At 41.1% G+C, this 21,041-nt stretch overlaps 1 protein-coding gene across 8 annotated transcripts in view; it reads right to left on the bottom strand.

The window, feature by feature from the left end:
* Positions 1–21,041, bottom strand: part of ARMC2 (armadillo repeat containing 2) — a 134,827-nt gene that overhangs the window by 89,880 nt on the left and 23,906 nt on the right. For all 8 annotated transcript variants that reach the window (XM_077780065.1, XM_077780060.1, XM_077780064.1 and 5 more), the window contains 3 exons: positions 20,810–21,017; positions 6,637–6,713; positions 1,619–1,717 (listed from right to left, as the gene is read on the bottom strand). In XM_077780065.1, the coding sequence (XP_077636191.1) occupies positions 1,619–1,717; positions 6,637–6,713; positions 20,810–21,017 (384 nt within the window). The remainder of the gene's footprint in view (positions 1–1,618; positions 1,718–6,636; positions 6,714–20,809; positions 21,018–21,041) is intronic.

The raw sequence follows: 21,041 nt of genomic DNA, 5'->3' as shown, positions 1-21,041 counted from the left end.
GGGAGAAAGAAATAAGAAAGAAAGAAAGAAAGAAAGAAAGAAAGAAAGAAAGAAAGAAAGAAAGAAAGAAAGAAAGAAAGAGGGAGGGGGAGTGGGCGAGGAAGGAAGGAAGGTAGGAAGGAAGGAAGGAAGGGAAAGGAAGAAAGAAAGACACCCCAAACCTCAAGTAACCCAGTCCTGCCCCCATGTACTGTTCTTAAAGTTGCATATGGGAGAGGTGCCATACTTCAGGGCCAACAATCCTCCAAGAAGGGAGATTCATCCACATTTAAAATCCCAAACTCTGGTTCAATTCTCTCTGTTGGTGTTCTCAGAACTCTCTTAAAATCCTTCAGACTGAAGACTTCCTCTAAGACAGGCCCTTGTGCTGCTGGCCACTCTTGCTACTCAGCTTTTCCTAGCATGTTCTCCTTTTTAACCTTGGCCCAGACTGACTGCTCTTCTCGTTTTTGCACACATCTCCTAAAATAAAGGGCCCAAAGGTAAGCTGACTCACTAATCAATAGGTGAAAATTAGTAGCTCCAGAGGGAGGAAAGTCATCACTCTGGGTTTTGAGCTGCAGTGGACAGTGACGATGGTCCAGTCTAAGCCACCATCACCTGGCATGAGAACACTGCCATGCACCGAGGTCAGGTGGTTCCCCCAGGGCCATAGGCTTAGTTAGTAGCAACACTGGAGCCAGAAACCTTGCCCACGGCTCCCTCATGAACCACAAGCACGGCCAAGTACCAACAGGGAGCCACGGAGCAGTGAGGCTCTTTGAACCTTTAGGGAAGTGGGTCTTTTACATGACTTCCTTGCTTGCTGGGGAGGACTGATTTACTCTGCTTCTCCGAGGGCCTCTTCCTGAGGCTATCATCCTGGTTTCTTCGTCCACGGAACACTCATTCCGCAATGCCCACTGAGGGCCTACTGTGTATGTGTGTGCGCCAGTTGCTGAGCTTAGCCTGGGGCCGTGACCACAGCTCCAGAGGGAGCCCGGTTCAACCACATGAGTGGAATCCCTATGGAGCGGCAAAGGAAAGAAGGCAAGGGACATCCTCCTGACAAGCTTTCCATAGGTCCTCTTTCGCAGAGACCCGCTGATCACAGGCCTTTACTGCTGAGGCACTTCAGAGTGTGAAGGCTGGGCACACCCCAGGCTGCTTCCAGTGCTGAGTGACACTCCCACCAGGTGTGGGAGCCCTGGAAGAGTAGGAGATACACACTGGGATCTAGAAAACCACACCTGCCACACATGCCAGTCTATGAGACTTAGTCAAAGTTTCAGGGGCCTGAAATCTGTTTCAATCTTTCACTTTTGTGTATTAGCTGTCACCTTGGAGAGTTCAAACCAGCATTTCCTTGGGTGGATAGAAGGTGATAATTAATTTATATTCCATGGGTTTTTTTAGAAGTAGGCTCTCTTCGGGCATTTAAAGTATAATCTTTAGTCACTAACACTTAGGTTTACATGTACTTCATATATATGTTACTGAGTGAATAAAGAGATAACTCCATTTGTTTTTGAACGTGTTTACAGACACGGTGGCAAAGCATACTAAAAATATCAGCGCAATGGGGAACATATAAATAACTACAGGTATTCTCAATTTAAAACAAACTTTTTTTTTTTACCTTTTTCTAATTCATGCAAAATTGGTACGATCCTCGTATTCCAAAAGACTTCATCTACTTCTATTTCTGTATCCTTTTCTTGCAAGTTGGCTTTTGAGACTGCAAGAGTAACCCAGATCAGGAGAAAGCTGTGAAAAGGTAGTTGTACCTACAGCCCCATCCCAGGTCTGCTATTCATCACTAAATTAATCATCTCTGGAATTAAATTATACCTCACCCCCTAAGCCCAACTAATTCTAATTAGAACTCTGTGTCTCTTAATCAAATCACCCCAAATCAAACTCAGGTAAGATCATGTAAAGAAATCAGAACTTTAAAGTCTGGTTGGGACACTGCATAATGTCTTAAGCTTTGTCAATGTTGGAATTATTGTCAGTAAGGCAAATAGTTTTTTTATTTTTGTTTTTTGTTTGTTTGTTTGTTTGTTTTTTGTTTTTTAAGTAAGCTCTATGTCCAATGTGGGGCATGAACCTGACTAAGCCTGCCAGGTACCCAAGGAGGCAAATAGTTTTGAGTTATTTTTTATTTAAATGTACCACTGTGTACACTCTGTAGTGTGGAATAAATAGAAAACTATAGCTATGTGAAGAATAAGGATTTTGAAAATGTTTGATGGAAGATTTTCTAAAGGGAAGAAGGCCTACAGAAACGTTCTTTCCTATAGAAACTAACATGGCCACGTCATTGTGGGCCAGAGATTTTGTGCAGTATGGTGGGAGAAGCCTGTGCTTTGGGCACTGACAGATGTCAGTTCAGATCACAGCTTCATTATTGGTGCTCTGGGTGACCGGGGTATGGTTTTTCACCCTTTCTGAGCCTTATCAGTGAAACAGAGATGAAATTCTTTGCCTTCGGGCCTATGAGAATTAAAAGACATGATACAGGTAAAGCTCAGGGCCCAGTCAGTGCTGTGAATTCCATTTTCCTGATTAAAAAACAACAGGCTACTGCTGTCTGAAGGTTATCCAGCTGCATGATACCACCAAATTATCAAAACTAGATGGTGCCCATAAATGAAGGCTGTAGAAGAGTAAGAGCTACCATTGATTGGGTACTGAAAGATGCATTGTGCCTCTATTTAATTTTCATAACATTATAAGGAGGTCCCCAAATTGTCTCCATCTTCCAAATGAAGAAAGTAGGGCTCAGAGGTATTAAGTTACCTGTCCAGGGTCATATAGCTTGCACTTACACAGCCCTTGCACTTGACCTCTCTTTATAGTATTCCACCCCACAGCAAAAACAGTAAACTGAAAGGTGACTTTGGAGGGAAATGTGAATCATATTAGAAACTGCAAATCATGATTACATTTCACACAGGCTATATCTCACTATCTAAAGCACAGTGCAGTTGGAGGGGGCACTGCTGTGTGGACTCTCAGGAGCAATGCTAAAGATGGATTCCTTAGCTTCCCTTCTTGGAAGTCCTCCCTGTAAGGCCCTCACATGGCACCCAGTCTATATTGGGTTATGTCTGTGCCTGCTCAGAGTGGACCTGGTACTGATCAGTCAAGTGCCCACAGTGGGTGCCTAGATCCTAAACATGTCACACAAAGACTTAGAAATGATAGGGATGGGGTGCTTGAGTGGCTCAGTTGGTTAAGCATCCAATTTCAGCTCAGGTCATGATCTCTCAGTTCATGAGTTCAAGCCCTGCATTGGGCTCTGTGCTGACAGCTCAGAGCCTGGAGCCTGCCTCACATTCTGTCTCCCTCTCTCTCTGCTTCTTGCCTGCTTGTGTTCTGTCTCTCTGAAAAATAAACAAACATTAAAAAAAAAAAAAAGAAATGATACATACAATGAGGGTTTCACAGAAAGAAAGAAAGAAAGAAAAAGAGAAAGCAGTGAAAAGATGTATGGCCTATATATTTTTAAGTTGTTTTAACTGGGGAAAAACAAAACAAAACAAACCAACCAGCTGACCAGGGAGGCTGTTAAGAGCACAGGTTCTAGATTCACTGTCTGGGTTTGAATCCTAGCTTTCCCACCTACTAGCTAGTTGACTGTGGGCAAGTCACATCACTTTTCTCTGTAAAGTGAGGTAACAATGGTCATCTCCAAGTTAGGATTATGGGTTATTAATTTCTTTTGTGCTCCTGTATTTGTATTACTCTTGAGAAGAAAAAAAATATACAACACAGTTTAAACTTCCCAAGTACACGGTGATGATGTCACCCAGGAGAAGCAGGGAAGCTATGCAATTTATCCATCTCTCCCACTGCACAGGGCCCCTTCTAATGCACTCCACCCTGGAAATAGCCACTCCAGTTGCAGTGAGTCCAGGCTTGCCCTTTTATCAAAGCTTCCTGATACAAAGAGGGGATGATGTACCCTGGGCGTGAAGAGCATATGAGCAGAAAAAGTAGACAGAAAGGGGTTGTAAACAAAGCTATAATTAAATAGTGTAGGTGTGCTGTCACATAATCTGTCTAACCCATAAGGAAAAATTCACTGTAATACACAAAGGTGCATTGTCTTTAGGACAAAATTGTCCCACATCAGTACAGGTTCTCAATCCCTTATCCAAAGCCTTTGGACCAGATGTGGTTTGGGATTCAAAAAGTCTTGAATGTTACTAAGGCAATATGGTACATGCATTGCATATTACACACACACCCCTGTAGGCTCCTCTGGGCAGCACCTTGCAGCAAGATGTGTGCATATTCACAGCACTAAAACAAAGACTATTCTTGGCCTCCCATCAGGTCAGGTCAGGCATGGCCACTAAATGAATTTGAAAAATACTTCAGCTTTCAGAGCATTCCCAAGCTTCAGCTTTGGGATTTCAGAACTGCAGATAATGGATGGTAGACCACCATCTCAATCTTTTGGGCCATTACTTTTAGGAGTCTACCCTAACTTTGATAAATTACAGGTATGGAGTCTAACAGTAAACCTGAATATTTAAGCAGTATACATGGTTGTTCATAGTCCCAAGTATCTGACACAAAGTCCAAAGAATGTGAATAAAGTCAACATATATCAAGACAACTGAAAAGCCAGAAGATAATAACTCTGACAAACAATTTAATCGCCAAATATTTATGGCATACTTAAGTTTACTAGAAATACAGACTCCAAGTCCAGTAAGTCCAAATCAGCATTTTTACTTCCTATGCAATATGCTCTTAAATAGAACAGCTCTGTGAGAAACCATGATTATCAATCTGCTTCTCGGGACAAACAAAACCAATAACATGCTCACCCCGGGAGGAACTGAATTACAGGGGAGAGTCAGAAATCACAGAACAGTTTGTTTAACCTTGGGAAAGGAAAGTCCCTGCAGGCCCTTCTGACTGGTTTCCTCCTGGAGCAGAAGTTAGCCAGACACTGTGGTGTAAGGGTTCGCTTTTAACCCTCTCTCGAGAATCGCCGTGTGAGCAGTGGTGCCCAGCCATGGCTCTTCCACATTTTCACCCACTCGTGCCCCTCCCCCAACTCTGCTCTCTGCAAAAATCCCATTTTATACACTTAACCACTCTCCATTCTAGCAACTGAAGCATGGAATCCTGTGATTACTCTTTAAGATTAACAAAAACTAAATAAAGTTTGCTTCAGTCTTGGGCAACAACTTAATATTTTAGAAAGCACTTTCCTCTAGGTTCACAGTTTGCTAAATATAAAAATTATGATTCAACAGGAAATTGGGTAAGTCAAGCAGAAATTTCAGCATGTTTTTGACGATTTTGCTGTCTCAGTGGTTATAGGTTTTAACCACAGCTTTGAGTTCTGGACACAAAAACTTGACACAGTGTTTATTGGCTGATGTTTTTAGCAAGTAAGTGTAAAATCCTTAGCAACAATTCTGATGCGGAAATCAGTCTAAGATCTTCCTGAGTGGTACAGAAATTCCCATTGGCCACAAAAGTCATTTTATTGATAAGAAATTAGTTGTGAAAGTAACAAAATATTTTTTGAGTCCAACAATAGTTTGGTTTCACAAAATGGCATGTGTGCAAAAAAAAAAGTGCGAAGAATATGACAAACACCTGTGTACCCACAAATAGTTTGGTCAAATATCAATCGTATTTTTAGCCTCTCCCTTATTTCAAGGAAATAAACATTACAGATATAGTTGCCTCCCCCTACTTTTTCCCCCTCCTTCCTCTCTCCCCGAGGGTCACCACCGTTCCAAAAAAAAATTTTTTTTAGTGTTTATTTTTGAGACAGAAAAGAGAAAGAACATGAGCAAGGGAGGGGCAGAGAGAGAGGGAGACATAAAACATGAAGCAGGCTCCAGGTTCTGACCTGTCAGCACACAACCTGATGGAGGGCTTGAACTCATGAACCATGAGACCATGACCTGAGCTGAAGTCAGATGCTTAATCCACTGAGCCACCCAGCCACCCTGGGTCATTGCCATTCTAAACCAGGTAGTTCTTTTTATCATGTTCGACTTTACATGTCACCACATGGATCTCTCTGCATCCATAAACAGCATAATGTCATTATTTCTGTAACTTAATGTTTTCCTATAATATTATGTGTACTCATTTCAGTCAATATTATAAATGTAGTCTAATTCATTTTTTCTAACTGCTAGATTTCATTGCATGAATACATTTTGCATCATTTCTAGCCTGTGATGTATATCGTTATGTATTTTTTTCTCAAACAGATTAAAGCCCCAAAAGGCTGTCTTCACACAGTTAATACAGTTTCTTTTAAGTGAACAATGGTTTTGAACTCAGGTTTTGAACTCAATAACTATGTCGATGTTAAGTTTTGCAATTTCCCAGGTGCTTTTACAAAATAATGTTTTGTACGATCACTAATACTGTAATCTACAGATGCTTGAGGCACTAGAACTGGGTAATGGTAAGAATTCTAAGACTGTTGTAAAAAATAATAAAAATGTATATAAAAATAAATGTTGATGTGTGACCCAGTTGGACGAAGTGACTAGAGTTTTCAGAGAGCCAAAAGCAGACACTGTTCGGTGCAAATGGCTTTTCCTACAAGTGGAGACGCTGACAATGAAAAAGCACTGGAGACCTCTACAAACACAAGCATCTCACCTGCTCTGCGTTCCAGTCTGCTCACGTCTGAGCTGTTGGAATGTGATGAGGCTCTTGAACGCCTCTTCCCCTGCTCCCTAGGAGAAAGAGGAATACACAAACCATTCAACATGGAAACAAAGCATTTCTCTTTCTAGAAGTGTAGAGTTGGCTATATGCAGCTTGTGAAGAAAAGCACAGAGAATTGTTTATTAGATGGGGTTTGATACTCTACGTCCCCTTAATCTTAACATCTGATTTCCGACTAAGATTTATCGATCAAAAAACAAGTCAGATTTGCTTCAAATATTAAATATAGTTACTAGAAACACCAAAGAAATAAAATAAATAAAATAAAATAGAATAAAATAAAATAAAATAAAATAAAATAAAATAAATAAATAAATCCTAAGTTTACTTTGCGAATCAAAAAACTGATAAGGATATACACCACAAGAGGTCACTGTTACAATAAGAAAGAACGGTGCTCAGGACTCACAAAAGCCCAACATTCGGGAGGTACAAGAGACCCTTTCTCTCTCTCTCTGTGCACACAAGAAAATTATTCCCAAATTGGTCAGATGTGCCCAAGGTCACAAAGTAGGGGCAGCTGTGGAGCCCAGGTCTCATAATTCCCAAGACACAGCTCTTTCTGCTTCATCACAGAGTGTCCTGTTTCCATTTTACAAATTCATTAATGATCTTCAAAATGCTTTATTTTGGGGCGCCTGGGTGGCTCTGTCGTTTAAGCATCCAACTTCAGCTCAGGTCATGATCTCATGGGTTGTGGGTTCGAGCCCTGCGTCGGGCTCTGTGCTGACAGCCAGCTTGGAGCCTGGAGCCTGTTTCAGATTCTGTCTCCCTCTCTCTCTCTGACCCTCCCCTACTTACGTTGCCTCTCTCCCTCAGAAATAAATAAAACGTTAAAAAAATTTTTAAAAAACCCAAATGCATTATTTTTAGAAATGGTCTAAATGTGAAAAAATTGAAGGTAAATTAAGGAAGCCCCCAGATGACCATACTTTGTGTTCCAAATAAAAGACTAGTGGCTGGCCAACAGCAAGAATATATTGCCCCCCATCCTCTTTTTATAAAGGTTGTAGTTAATGTGGAGACTGTCTGGGAAGGGTACAACATTTTTTTACCTATAGTTGATACTTAAAAGTACTTATTTTAAATATCTGTACAAGATTCCAAAATAAAAAACACTGAGTGCAAGTTTTACAGTTTTTTTTTTGGTCATCAAATAAAACATCTGCTTCCAAAAAATCACAAAGAATGTATATACTTGTGGCAAGCATCACTCACCAGCATCCAAATGTGCGCCTGCGCAGTAAGATTCCCAGGAAATTTTCAGTGCTATGTCCTGGCCCCTGGCTTTTACTGCTGCCCCAAAGATTAGCTACTCCAAATATCCTTTTTTTCCATAAACATGTTCTTTTTCTTAAACACTTGACACTTCCTTTTATCATTTAGTAGACTAAAGATCAAGCTAATCTTCCTCAAAATGTCTAATTATTTCATATTCTGAGACAATGGCTTTATTTTTTTGCAGCATAAAAACATAGCTCTGGTAGCAAGATGTCCCTGGCGAATCAAGGAAAGAGTGTAGGGTTGAGATGGGTCTTCTTTGTCAACACTCTAAGAGCTGAGATTCAAATGCAACATCATCTCAAAGAAGACAGAAATAAAGTAAATCTACCCTGTGAGAAGGTAAAATACCAAGAGTTTGACAGCATGTGAGACCAAGGAAGTTCTCATACTTATCACTCCTAGAAATAACAAGAAAGTCTGAGAACAACAGAGGCATGTCCTTCTTTTCATTATTGTCCTAAAGAGCTACTGAAATTAAGCAGGATAGTTTTCAACTAATGGCCTTCCAAAGTCACTGGTCCACTCCCTCTGAGTCATGGCCAGTGATGAGGGTTGCCTCCCTATATACCACATTTATGTATCTCCACTTCTGGGTGGGGAAATAAAAGAGAAGGGTCCTTCTTATGATACACCAAAGCTTGACAGTGCTGGGTCGTACTAGTTCTCAAAAAAAGCAGGGATAGGAATTTACTGATACCCTCTATAATCATCATTATACAGTGGTTGAGTTTGCAGGCTCTGAATCCAAATTCCCTGGGTCCTGGGTCCTGGGTCCTGGGTCCAACACTGATCAGCTAGGTGGATTTGGGCCACTTACTTAAGCTTTTATCCTCGGTTTCCTTATCTTAATATGAGGGCAGTTCCTCTCCTTAGCACCCTGACTGGTACATTTGAAGAACTTAACAGTCAATGTTAGTTTTTTCTTTTGTTCTGGGTCAATAAGCACCTGTCTGAATGGTCCAGTGCTGGATGTTATTGTGATAAAGAGCATATGAAGAGTTGCCTGAGAAGTCTCAAGTCTACTTTGAGGAATTAAAACACCTTTTTTTAAAAAATGGAAAACTCCAGTGGAGTCTCTAATCAAGTACTAGACTGTGAAAGTCAGCAGTATATAAAAACTGGAGGGATGCTGAGAAGGAAGTGATTAGCGAGAGGGAGATATGGGCCACAAAGTGGGTCTTAAAGGAATAAAGTTGAACCAGCAAGTGATAACACTGCTGTCAGGAGAGGAGGAGCATGAGCAGTCTGGTACTCAGGGCAGGGGATAACTGCACAGGGCGAGCAAGCAGGAATAGAAGGCTTCTGCTGGGACATACTGGGAACAGCTGCCTGAAACTCTGGAGAGGCAAAGGCTTAGTCTTTGGCGTAATAAGGAGCTGTCATGGGTTCTAACGTAAGGAAGTAACAGGATCTGGAGTTGTGCCAAGAGCATTTAGGAGACTTGGAGACACACAGCAAGAACTAATTCTTCAGGGGCACCAGGGGGACTGAAGAAAACAGAACAAATTGAAAAGATTCTGTAACTGAAAAGCTGATAGGATTGGTGGTTGATTTCAGGCAGAAGAAAGGATAGAAAGTGCGCTTGGAAGAACAAGATAGCAGGGTTGGCATCAACAGAAATGGGAAGCTTAGAGGGTAGAACAGTTTAAGGAATGAATCACGCATGAGGTTTGCCATACTGATTTCGGATGAAAAATGGAGTATCAGCAAAGGAGATGTGGAAATCAGGAAAAGAGCTCTGTTAAAGATCAAAGTGCATGTAGGGACCAGAGTCATCAGATTTGTGGTTGAAGACCAGAATCTCAGGACAAGGACTCGTCAGTACTCATGTAAAGGATTGCAAGAGTAAAAAAAAGTGAAAAGGAAGAAGAGAAGTATGTTCTCATGCATCCCAAGCATGCTGAGAAGACAGGCATGACTAACAGGTCAGGTCAAAGAAGAAGAAAACCGAGGAAGGACTGCCTAGTGTGACCAGGGTAAGCCTGACAGGGCTCCTATGGAGCAGTCCAGAAGTCCTACAATAAGAGTGAGGTGGGGAGAGGGGCATCAAGAAAAGAAAAATCCCCTGCTGGCCAGAGAAGAGAAGATGGCCTTATAGTTCATGGAAATCTGTTCTCCTGTAACTTCCTGGTTCTAAGTACTAAACGAAGCCATATGAAACACATCTTTAGCCTTCTTCCTCTTGACAGTCCTTCACATATTTAAAAATGCAGTGTTCAGGGGCGCCTGGGTGGCTCAGTCGGTTAAGCCTCCAACTTCAGCTTGGGTCATGATCTCATGGTTCGTGGGTTCGAGCCCCACGTCGGGCTCTGTGCTGACAGCTAGCTCGGAGCCTGGAGCCTGCTTCGGATTCTGTGTCTCCCTCTTTCTCTGACCCTCCCCTGCTCAGGCTGTCTCTCTTTGTCTCCCTCTCTCTCAGAAATAAATAAAACTATTTCAAAAAAAATTAAAATAAAATAAAAATGCAGTGTTCACCACTTAACATCATCTCCTATGGTTTAAATCCCAGGGTTCAATTAGCTACGTTATTAGCTAATTATTATCATACTTATTAGCTGTGTGATTTCAGGTCCGTTTTCCAAACCAGGAAAGCTTTCGTTTCGTCATCTATATATGAGGTGGTGGTAAATAATAGTAACCCTCTATATAAGGTTGTCGTGAGGATTAAATGATCTAATGTGGGATTGCTAGCAGAATTCCAGGGACCTAGTAAGTGTACTGCTATAGGAGCTGCCATCACTGATGTCATGAACAAACGTCTCCAGTCCCTTCAACGCCTCCTCATAGGTTTCAAATCTCTTTGCCAGCCTATTCAGTTACCCTGAGTGAGTGGCAGTTTGTCGGGATCCCTTTTAGAGTCTGGAACCCAGCACTAAGGTAAAGGTATGGCCTGAGGAACAAAGAAGAGAGATTCTAAATAATGCACCCTAAAGCTACATTAATGGTTTTGGTGGTCACACCACAGTGCTGGTCAATTCTTGTTTTTTCTTACATATGCAGCAAAGGCAGATTTTCCCCATCCATGGTGGACTCATTAAATTTCACAGTGTTACATTTGGCAAAGGGTTCCTGTCTATCAGATGTTTCTATATTTTGATTCAGTCATCCAGTATAATTGTTCTTCTTCCCAGCTTCCTGTCCCATGTTGTCAAAGACCATAATTAATTTTCATGCAATGACTTTTGATGTCCAATAATAAAACAATTCCAGAAATAATTCTATAAAGCTCTTTTGTGAAATTCTTCTAGGAGGCAAAATAACACCATTAGTTATGATACCTTCATCTACAAATAACAACACAACAAAAAAACCAATTCTAACAGACTTACCCCCAAAATGGAATATACTGGCTCATATAATCTAAAAGTCGAACACTAGGGTGGGTTTTAGGTGTGGTGTGATCAGGGCTTTGGCCCCACCTTTCTACAGTTCTCTCAGTTCTGCCCTTCCTTCATTTCATTCTGTAATCAGGCTGGAGGACTGAAGAAGGCAAAATGGCTATGGCATTCCTAGGCCCCTGGTCTACTACCGATCAGAGCAAAAGCAAGGTGTTCTCTTCTCCATCACTGACAGGAGTCCTACATTTCATTCTGAACCCCAGAACCGAGTTCTGTCATCAAGGCAATGCCATGCATAGGCCGACTGCCCATCCACCAGTCAGTCACACTGGCAACATCTACTTTTGGACCACATATGGCACTGAAGAAATAAAGTATACTTCTTCAAAAATATTCTAAAACTCAGATTTCTCTATTATTCAGACAGGTTTTCCAATTATTTTGATTAAGTCAGAGCTCAGCAAACTTTTTCTTAAAGAGCCAGACAGTATATATTTTACACTTTGCAGGCCAAATGGCAAAATAGAGGCTGTTATATAAGTGCTTTTGTAACCATTTAAATGTAATGACTTCAAGATGTATAAACCATTCTTAGCAGAAGGCTGTATAAGAGAACAAAACAAAATAGGTGGCTGGCCAGTTTGGCTCCTGGGCTGTAGTTCCTTGACTCCTGCTTTAAAGTAGAACTATAGAGACATCAAGAAGGATTTGAGGGGCATCTGGGTGGCTCAGTCAGCTAAGCGTCCGACTTCGGCTCAGGTCATGATCTCGCTGTTCGTGGGTTTGAGCCTTGTGTCGGGCTCTGTGCTGACAGCTAGTTCAAACCCTGGAGCTTGTTTCAGATTCTGTATCTCCCTCTCTCTCTGACCCTCCCCTGCTCATGCTGTCTCCCTGTCTCTCTCTCTCTCTCAGAAATAAATAAAACATTAAAAAAAAAAAGGATTTAAATTGGGAGGTGTGGGGAACCAATACATTTATTTCCATTTGGAAAAAAATTACATCTGAGAAGATGGGAAAGGAAATCTCAAAGGTATATTTAAAATTTTAAAGCCTATTTAAATTTTAAATGTGCTAATTATCATAAGCATATGATAAAAAGAAAATTTAGCAAATTTTCGAGCTAAACTTTCCTTTACCCTAAGAAAAAGACTTCATTTTTAGAATTTGACTCAAGTTGTACAGATTCAAGTCAGGAAGTAAATATTTTAGGTGTTGCAGCCACAGAGTCTCTACAGCTACTCAGCTTGCTGCTGATGTGGGCGAGCAGCCACAGACAATAGGTGAATGAATGGGTGTGGCTGTGTTCCAATAAAACCTTATTTACAGAAAAAGGTAATAGGCTGGATTTGGCCCACGAGGTTCAGTTTGCTTACCCCTCCCTTGTAATCTCTTTAGATTCTTTGACTGCAATTTGAGAAGGCCATCACCAAGGAGTTGGGAGTCCTTTAATCATGCTTTTGTAGCCCGAAGCCCCAGCTACATAGTGATATATATATCATGAGATATATCAGCATTCTGTCTTAGTAACTAATGTTAAAAATAGAATTCTACTTAAACAGCTACATACAAACATAACGAAATTGAAGAACATGATTTTAAAGAAATGTTCATAATATCAAAATTTTAAGTCCTCCAAAGGCTTGTGGCCCAAGATTTAAAAAGCACGTATTTAGAAATTATACATATAATCTCAATACCCAGTAATCAATAAGAGGCTATTCTTTGAGTTGTACTTGCATAAACTTGATTACACGTGGCTTTGTAGCTAACCGTGTTAGCTTAACTTAGTGAAGCTCAAATTCCCCTAGCATAGAGTACAAGCCCACAGTTTCAGGCTTCACAGCTCCGCAGCTTCAAGGCACCTCGATGTGAAAAGCCTGTGAGTTCCCTCGGCTGCAGTTCTGAGGGCTTCCTCATCCAGGAGGGGAGCTGCGGTGCCCTCTTCCAGAGCGAGCCTCTGCCCACACTGGTTCTACCCACCTGCACCTTCCATTCTCTGCTTTCCTCCCGCTATCCTAGGGAGGCACTGACACACACGGCCATCTTCTGCTAGAACTGCTGCAACCACTGCTTCTCAGTGGTCTCCTTTGTCCGAGGCTCTCCCCTCTCACTGCCCTTCACTCTGCTGCCCGAGTCTGTCTTGTCTTCTGCTGAAAACCTGTCGGTGGCTCCCTGCAGTCTACGCCTAGGGACCCATGCTCCTGCCGCACCGGGCCACTTGCCTTTCTTTGAACCTGCTGCCACTGAGTCAAATCCCCCTCTGCTTCTGCGCTTCTGCTGCTCCGTTAGCAAAGAGCAGAGTGTCCCACCCGGACGGAAAATCAGCCACAAGAGGCATCGCAAAACCACGCACCCCAGGTCACCTCCCCTGGTCTTCAGGCCAGAATGAGGTGCTCTCACATCTAAACCCCCAGGTCATGCGCGTTCAGCTCTGCTTCCATTCCCCCAGCATCCGAGTTCATCACTGAACAGTGCTTCCAAACTTCCGTGTGCATTCACATCATCTGGCTATCTTCTAAAAACGCAGATTCCAGTCCAGTAGGCCTGGGCTGGGGCCTGAGATTCTGCATTTGTAGCAAGGTCCCCGGGTGATGCTGACGCTGCTCTTGCACAGGCCACGTCTGAGCAGCCAGCCTGCTGGCGTGCAAGCGCTTCATAAGCAGGGTCTGTTCCTCTGTCTCACATGTTCCTCCACTCCCACCCCAACCCCTTAGCACAGCTCTTTGCTTACCAAGAAACGTTTATCAAAGGGAAACAGCCGAATAAGGTAGGAGGCTACAAAATCATTCTGGCCGGTGCTTTGTCTTTACCGAATGGAAATAGTTTCTTGGCCACATTACCCTTACTTTCTTAAAATAATAATGACTTCATTATTTTTGAAAAAAATGATGCATTTATTAATTTTTTAAGGTCAGGCAATATAAGAAAGTACAAACATGATTTTTAAAAAAAACCATCCAGGACCCTACCACCCATAAATGTTAATATGTGGTAAGCATCATTCCAGACATATTTTGCATATATTCAGATGAAAAGAGAAAAGAAAGAACAGAAGAGGGACTTGAAGGGAGGGCAGTAAAGGGTACATATAAATGGAATTATACCATACATGTCATTGTAATTTTAAAGTAATAAGTATAAGTTTTACTTGAATTTAACAGAGAAACAGAAACTGAGATGAAACTGAAGGAATTGTAGAACTTCAGATGAATGGATCTTCCCAAGAGATATTAGTTTCTAAAAGATCTCTCTGAAGTTAAGAGAAAAAATAATGAAAAACATTAGGATGCTGAAATATTCTTGTTTAAATTTATATTTCAATTCCAGACTGTAGTTACTGACATATCTATTCCCTCTTATGAAGTGAAATAATTAGTACTCACACTTCTTCCCAAGTACCAGTTTTGGTTATTTACATTACTATTACATCATTAAGGTTTCTGTTCCATAGCCATCATTTTTAGAATCTTAATCACTATGAAAATAAAGCCCATACTCACCATGAATGCCGTTACCATTGCCTCTTCATTTCAGGAATTTGACTCATCATTTTGATGTCAAGACTTTTCTAGAAAATGCATGTGTACTATGTCCTCAAGTTCATTCACATTTGGAAATGTCTGTTGCCTTTGTACTGAAGAACAACTTGGCTGGCAATACAATCTTGGGTTATCCTTCTTATTCTTAGGACCTCATCGACACTACTTCACTGTTGTCCAACACTCAGAGGTGCTCTAATAAAGCCAGAGGCAGCCTGCCTCTTCCTCCTTCTATGTGACTTGCTTGTACAGCCTAGATGGTCATAGGATACCTTCTTCCATTTATCCATCCAATCAACAATTACTAACTGAGTGTGTACTATGTCCCAGGTATTATAGTGCTAAACATTTTGGAAGCATCTCAGTGTGGAGTATTATACATCAAATTTTGTTGGGAGAGTATGTGTCCACTGAGCTTCATGTTCAAATTTTTATTTCAGAAAGTTGTATCTTCCATTCTCAATTGGTTCTTGTGAGTATCAAATGAGTTAATGTATGTAAATCACTTGGAAGAGTGCCTGGCACTTAGCTGAAAGTAAGATAGTATTAGGAGGGGGTGTGTAGGAGAACTCTCTCCTTCAGTAATACCAGTGCCATGTCTCCTGTGTCAACCTCAATTGCTCCACTCATTTCATATCTTTTAATTCTTTTCTTTTCGTGTGGTTTCTTCTAACCTGTACACCATGCCTCATTACATTTTCAACTGTTTCTATTCTCACTTCATTTCTAATAAGATTTTACTCTCCATGTTTACACATTTTTCTTTCATTTCTTCAGAACTTCAAACATATTTTTCTTCTCTTTAGGTTGGCCTAGAATCTCTAATTTGAAAGGCACCTGGGTGGCTCAGTCGGTTAAACGTCTGACTTTGGCTCAGGTCAGGATCCCATGGTTTGTGAGTTCAAGCCCTATGTTGGGCTCTGTGCTGACAGCTCAGAGCCTGGAGCCTGCTTTGGATTCTGTGTCTCCCCCTGCCCCTCTCTCCCTCTTCCCCAATCAAGCTGTCTCTGTCTCAAAAATAAACACTAAAACTTTTTTTAAAAAAGAATCTCTAATTTGAATTCTTATAACCTAAAGAAGAGCTTTTTACTTTTTTAAAAACAATTTTTGACACTATGGAAAATTGTAACTCTTGTTTTTAGAGGGCCTTTTGTGATCCATTTTCTTCATTTGCCTTGTTATGTTTTTTACATATCTATGCTTGAGTCTTCTGTTATGTCTTGTCCTCATATTATTTATCTTTAAACAGAGCAATTTATTTGTTGAAGAATAAATAGAATCCACCAAGGGAGAGAGTTAGAGTGTTCTGTGTCTTCAACTTCGTTAGCTTTCTTGAACAATCCACTCATCAAGTCTGTTATTTTTACTTGACCTGAAGCACGTGTTCCCTTGGTCTGCGTGTAGCAAGTTGCTGTGACTCACAGAAAAGCCCTGTTACATGATAGGCTGCTTGAGTTCTAATCTAGAAAAGCCCCTCCCCTATGGACACAAATGCACCCCAGCTGGCTTATAGGAAGTGAGGAGACCATCACCCTCAGCACCATTCCCCTGTCCTTTCACCATCTGGAGCTTGAATGGGGTCTTAATAGGGACATCCCCCCTTCTTCTGTAGCTGGCTCACATCATTACGTCTCATTTCTTTAATTAAAGACTATTGGATATATACCTCTCTGAACTAAGAGACTCACTCTTGGTAAAATCTGTTTCTTGCTCTAGGTCTGAGGAGCTCAATGTCTGCTCTCAAATTACCCCTTGTTTTTACCTATGTTTCATAGGGTCTGGCAGGTTAACTAGACTCTTCTGGTTGCAATATTCCAAGTGACAAAAACCTAATCTAAAGTACTGTAAGCCATCCCTGTCAAAATAAATAAAGGAAAGAAAAGAAAGAAGAGAAAGTGGAAAGAAAGAAAGAAAGAAAGAAAGAAAGAAAGAAAGAAAGAAAGAAAAATAGATGAAAGAAAGAAAAGGAAGAACGAACACATTGGTTCACAAAACAGAGCACTCTACAATGAGGATGTGGTGGTCTCAGGCATGGCTAGATCTAGGGGTATATAAATATATCATCCTTGAACTTGGTCACTATCTCTATTTCTTTGGCTCTGTTTATACATCACTTTCTCTCTCAGAGTCATCCTCCACAAGGCAATGAAATGGCCCCCATTGGCTCTAAGACCACATCATCTTTACCACTTACGAACTTGAAAGAGCACTTTCCTCAAAGGCTCTGGCAAAAGGCCCAGAGAGGAATTCAGCTGGCCTGTTTGGGGTCATGTGCCCACCTCGAGATCAAGTCCTGTGGCTAGCAGGCTGGAGAACTCTGATAGCCAGTCCAGGGCCTCGTAATCACCCCTGGGAAGGTGGCTAGGGAACAGAGTCCTTTCCTAAACACTGACTGAGCAGGATTTATTATACAATGCAAGATGGCTCGCTCTCAAAAAGAAGTACGCTAGGTAGACAAAAATAATCAAGCCCATACTTCAGTGTAAAGTTTGCTCCATATTCTGTAGTTTGGTATTGGAACTACTTTTCTATTTCATTGATGGCATTTATTTCTGTGTTATTCATCTTTGCCGCATTTGTTCAGCTTCTGCAGAATGGCTTTGCTTTACCATCTTTAACCAGAAGCCCTCCTTTATTATTATTTTTTTAAATGTCTATTTATTTAGAGAGAGAGGGAGAGAGAGCATGCAACCTGGAGAGGGGCAGAGAGGGGGAGAGAGAATTCCAAGCAGGCTCTACACTGTCAGCATACAGCCCCACATAGGGCTCGATCTCCACACCATGAGATCATGACTTGAGTCGAAATCAAGAGTTAGCCGCTTAACCAACTGAGCCACTCAGGTGCCCCCCTCTTTTCTTTGATTACAAAATACTATTGACAGGTGGCAGCTTACAAATAAGGCTTTCAAGTCTTATTAATCATTCTACAAACTATAGTGAAGGCTGGGAGGAGATGGAAATGAAGAAGCACAGTTGTTTCCATTTTACAGATAAGAAAACTGAGTGCCTGAAAGTGGTAAGAGACTTGTCAAAGAGCATGCAGATAAATCAAATGGCTGAGAAAGAAGTGAACTTTAATCTAAGGAGCATAGCTCCCAGCGAAGAGTTCTTGACTGCTCTTGGACTTTCTTCCTGAAGACTGCATTTCCAAACCACAATAGTTTGAACAATATTTACAGAGAAAGTCTTAAAAGGGTTTTAAGCAGATATATGAAAGGGTTCATCAGACTGAACCACTGGATGGATGGATGGATGGATGGTTGGATAGATGGACAGAAATACATATACCTATGTATTTTAATGGAAGCTTTATTATTTTCAATCTACACGGCAACTCAAAGGAAGAGATAGTGTAGTGTTGCTATGGGGCAGGCCTGCCAAACCTTAAATGGATCCTAAATGGATACACAGAGACTGGCGTAATTGCAACGCTGTTTGGAGATGATAGTTTGATAAGTGCTTGAGTATGTTCTCTTTTGGAAAGTTAAATAGTCCCCCAAGATCTTGTTTATGATGATGCCTTGCTTAGCAAATCCTTTTTCCACTATGACCGCCATAAAGTGAAACTCCAGTCCACCCCAGGTCTGAGTTGTCCATATTCTAAGTGAGTGCTAGTTCCCTGGAATAAACTGATCCCTTCTCTCCCCAGCCAAGAAGCACTCAGCGTGAAGGTGGCCGCTCCCCCATTAAGCAAGTGTGTAAGGACCAGGCATGGGCAGCAGAACCTCAATTCCTCTGTGCCCTTGAAGAGATGTGCTGGTCTCCTCCTCAAGCTAGAGTCATCTCATGCCTCCTCTTTTCCTACTTTGCATTCCCTTCCCTCCCTTCTGCCAGCCCAGCTCACTGACAAGAGCCTTCATTTTCCACATTATGGTTTAAAGATGGAAAAATGTTAATTGAGTAAGGCTTTAGCATCAAAACTGGGAATTCTCCACTGCATAGCAAAGATCATTTCTTGGAATTATTCACTTAAATGTTTATGAGAAACAATTATCAAGTGTCCCAGACTGATTCACAAATGTAATTAATGAAGGAATTGCTAATAGTTTCCATCTTCTGGTTTGTTTTAATCCTACTGTATAAACTGTCTTTTTGGCGCCACTTCACCAAAAACCCATCTGTGATGAAAGGAGGTAAAGATTCATAAAGGAGGAATGTTATTGGAAGTTAAACTTGCCCGGGTGCACTGCAAACCCAACTCGGACACAACCATTACACGACGCAAAAGCCGTCCCAACAAAACAGAAAGAAAACAATTAGTGCTGCTGCCAATGCCTCATAATCCTGGACAGTCAGGAAGAGGTGCTTCCAGTCCCTAATGCTTTCCCCTTTGCTGTCTGTGGGATCAAATATGTAACTGAAAATGCCTTTGCCGTCCCTGTCCCTGATGGAGGAAGACATAATGAACTCTGGCTTGCCAGATTATTCTGTAACATCTGAAGGTTTGCAAAATAAATAAAATAAAATAAAATAAAATAAAATAAAATAAAATAAAATAAAATAAAATAAAATAAAATAAAATGGCTCTTGTCTGGTTCTTCCTTGTCAACTTTAATTACTGTAAGGATGGGTGCAGCAAGATAAATGTTTCCTTTTCACTTCAGTGCTGGAGCAGCACGAGCTCTCCCACAGTCTTTCATGTTCAAGCTCTGAGGTCTGCAGCCTATTCTTACTCACTGACTGCAAAAAATTGGTTGCAATGGCCAGTTTGATGTTTTGTACTCAGCTCCCAAAGTCCCAACTGGAAGTCATTCTCTTCCACTTAAGGAGACATTTCATTTTTCCTTTAATTTATAAAAAATGTTCTGAACGCAAAGCAGCATTACAAGGTCTGGTGGGTTGCCTAATATAAATTCCACATGCCCGACACTCTTCAGGCTGTGTCAGCAGACAAGGTCAGTTTAGCTAAACTAACCAGCTGCCAAGCAGCCAGTTCCGGGAAAAGTTTTAAGCATGCTGCATGTGTACAAGCCAAAGTCAGACTCAAAATCTAAAGTGAGGGCAACAAGTACTTGGTCTTAAAATGGTCCATGGAATTTAACAGAATTTAAATTTGCTTGTTAAGCAAATCTGAACCAGGCAATTGTCCATAATGACCCAATGGAAAGTCATAGAAACATATCTCTAGCTGAATGACCCTGTCCAGTCCAAGACCTTCTGCCTGTCTTGGCATCATTATTGGCTGGGACTGGTGAACAGAGGCTTCCCTCCCAACTCCACCCCCGACCCTGGTCCCTAGTTATTCAAGGCTTCTTTAGGAAAACACCAGAGAATTCACATGGTCTGTACAGTGAACATTTCTCCACAAATCCTTAATATGGTAAGAAAATTGCTTCTTGATTTTCTAGGAGAAGCCCTAGAAAGCCCTGTCTAGGAGCATGGTATGAAATAAAGTAATTCCCAATAATTCATTTTATGAGGTATTAATAGACAGATATCATCAATAACAGAAATCTATAGGATTCTTCTGTTTTAACTATTTTACCCATTGGCAAAATAAATTTTTAAATCCAAGTATCCATTGGAGAATAAAATAATTGTCCACTCTTCAATGGAATTAACAACATGAACTAATCCAAAGGAAGGGAATGAGAGATTCTAGGCCCGGCAAGAATCCCAAATAACACACAAACAGAACAATCACTCATCACCCAAGGGCTATCTGGAACAGTCTAAAGCAAAGACTATTCTGACAGTCCTATCAACGCAGCACTTGGCAGGTATGAATCAATGTTTTCCTGAGGATTAAATAGGGAATGATGTAAAATCAACTCCATCTAGCTATGAGGGGAAAAAAAATCTTTCTGATTCATGCACCATTAACTTAAAAATTTATTTATATAAAATGGAAAATGCAGATCAATCATCTCCATAAGAAAAGGAAACAAATTGGTATATGATACAGTTATGCTAGCCAGAAAATGAAATCAAAGGAATACTGACCCTCCACTTCTGAGATGAGATGGCAAGGATGTTGTCCCTTTGAACATTTCTTGCTCCTTCATTTCACTGAAGCCTCCATCATAGGTTAGCTGAAGTGGGTGACTCTTGAAGTGGCCCATGGCATTTGATTCTGTTAAATAAATCCCATTTATTTTCACCATAGGGTCCCCCTTCACAACCGTTTCTTTGGATTCCACTATCTTCTTTGCTGTAACAATCAAGGAAATGTCTT

The sequence above is a fragment of the Crocuta crocuta genome, unplaced genomic scaffold, assembly GCF_008692635.1.
Source record: "Crocuta crocuta isolate KB4526 unplaced genomic scaffold, BGI_CrCroc_1.0 scaffold147, whole genome shotgun sequence".
Lineage (NCBI taxonomy): Eukaryota > Metazoa > Chordata > Mammalia > Carnivora > Hyaenidae > Crocuta > Crocuta crocuta.
The sequence above is the reverse complement of the archived record's forward strand: the minus strand, read 5'-3'. Positions and strand labels throughout refer to the sequence as shown.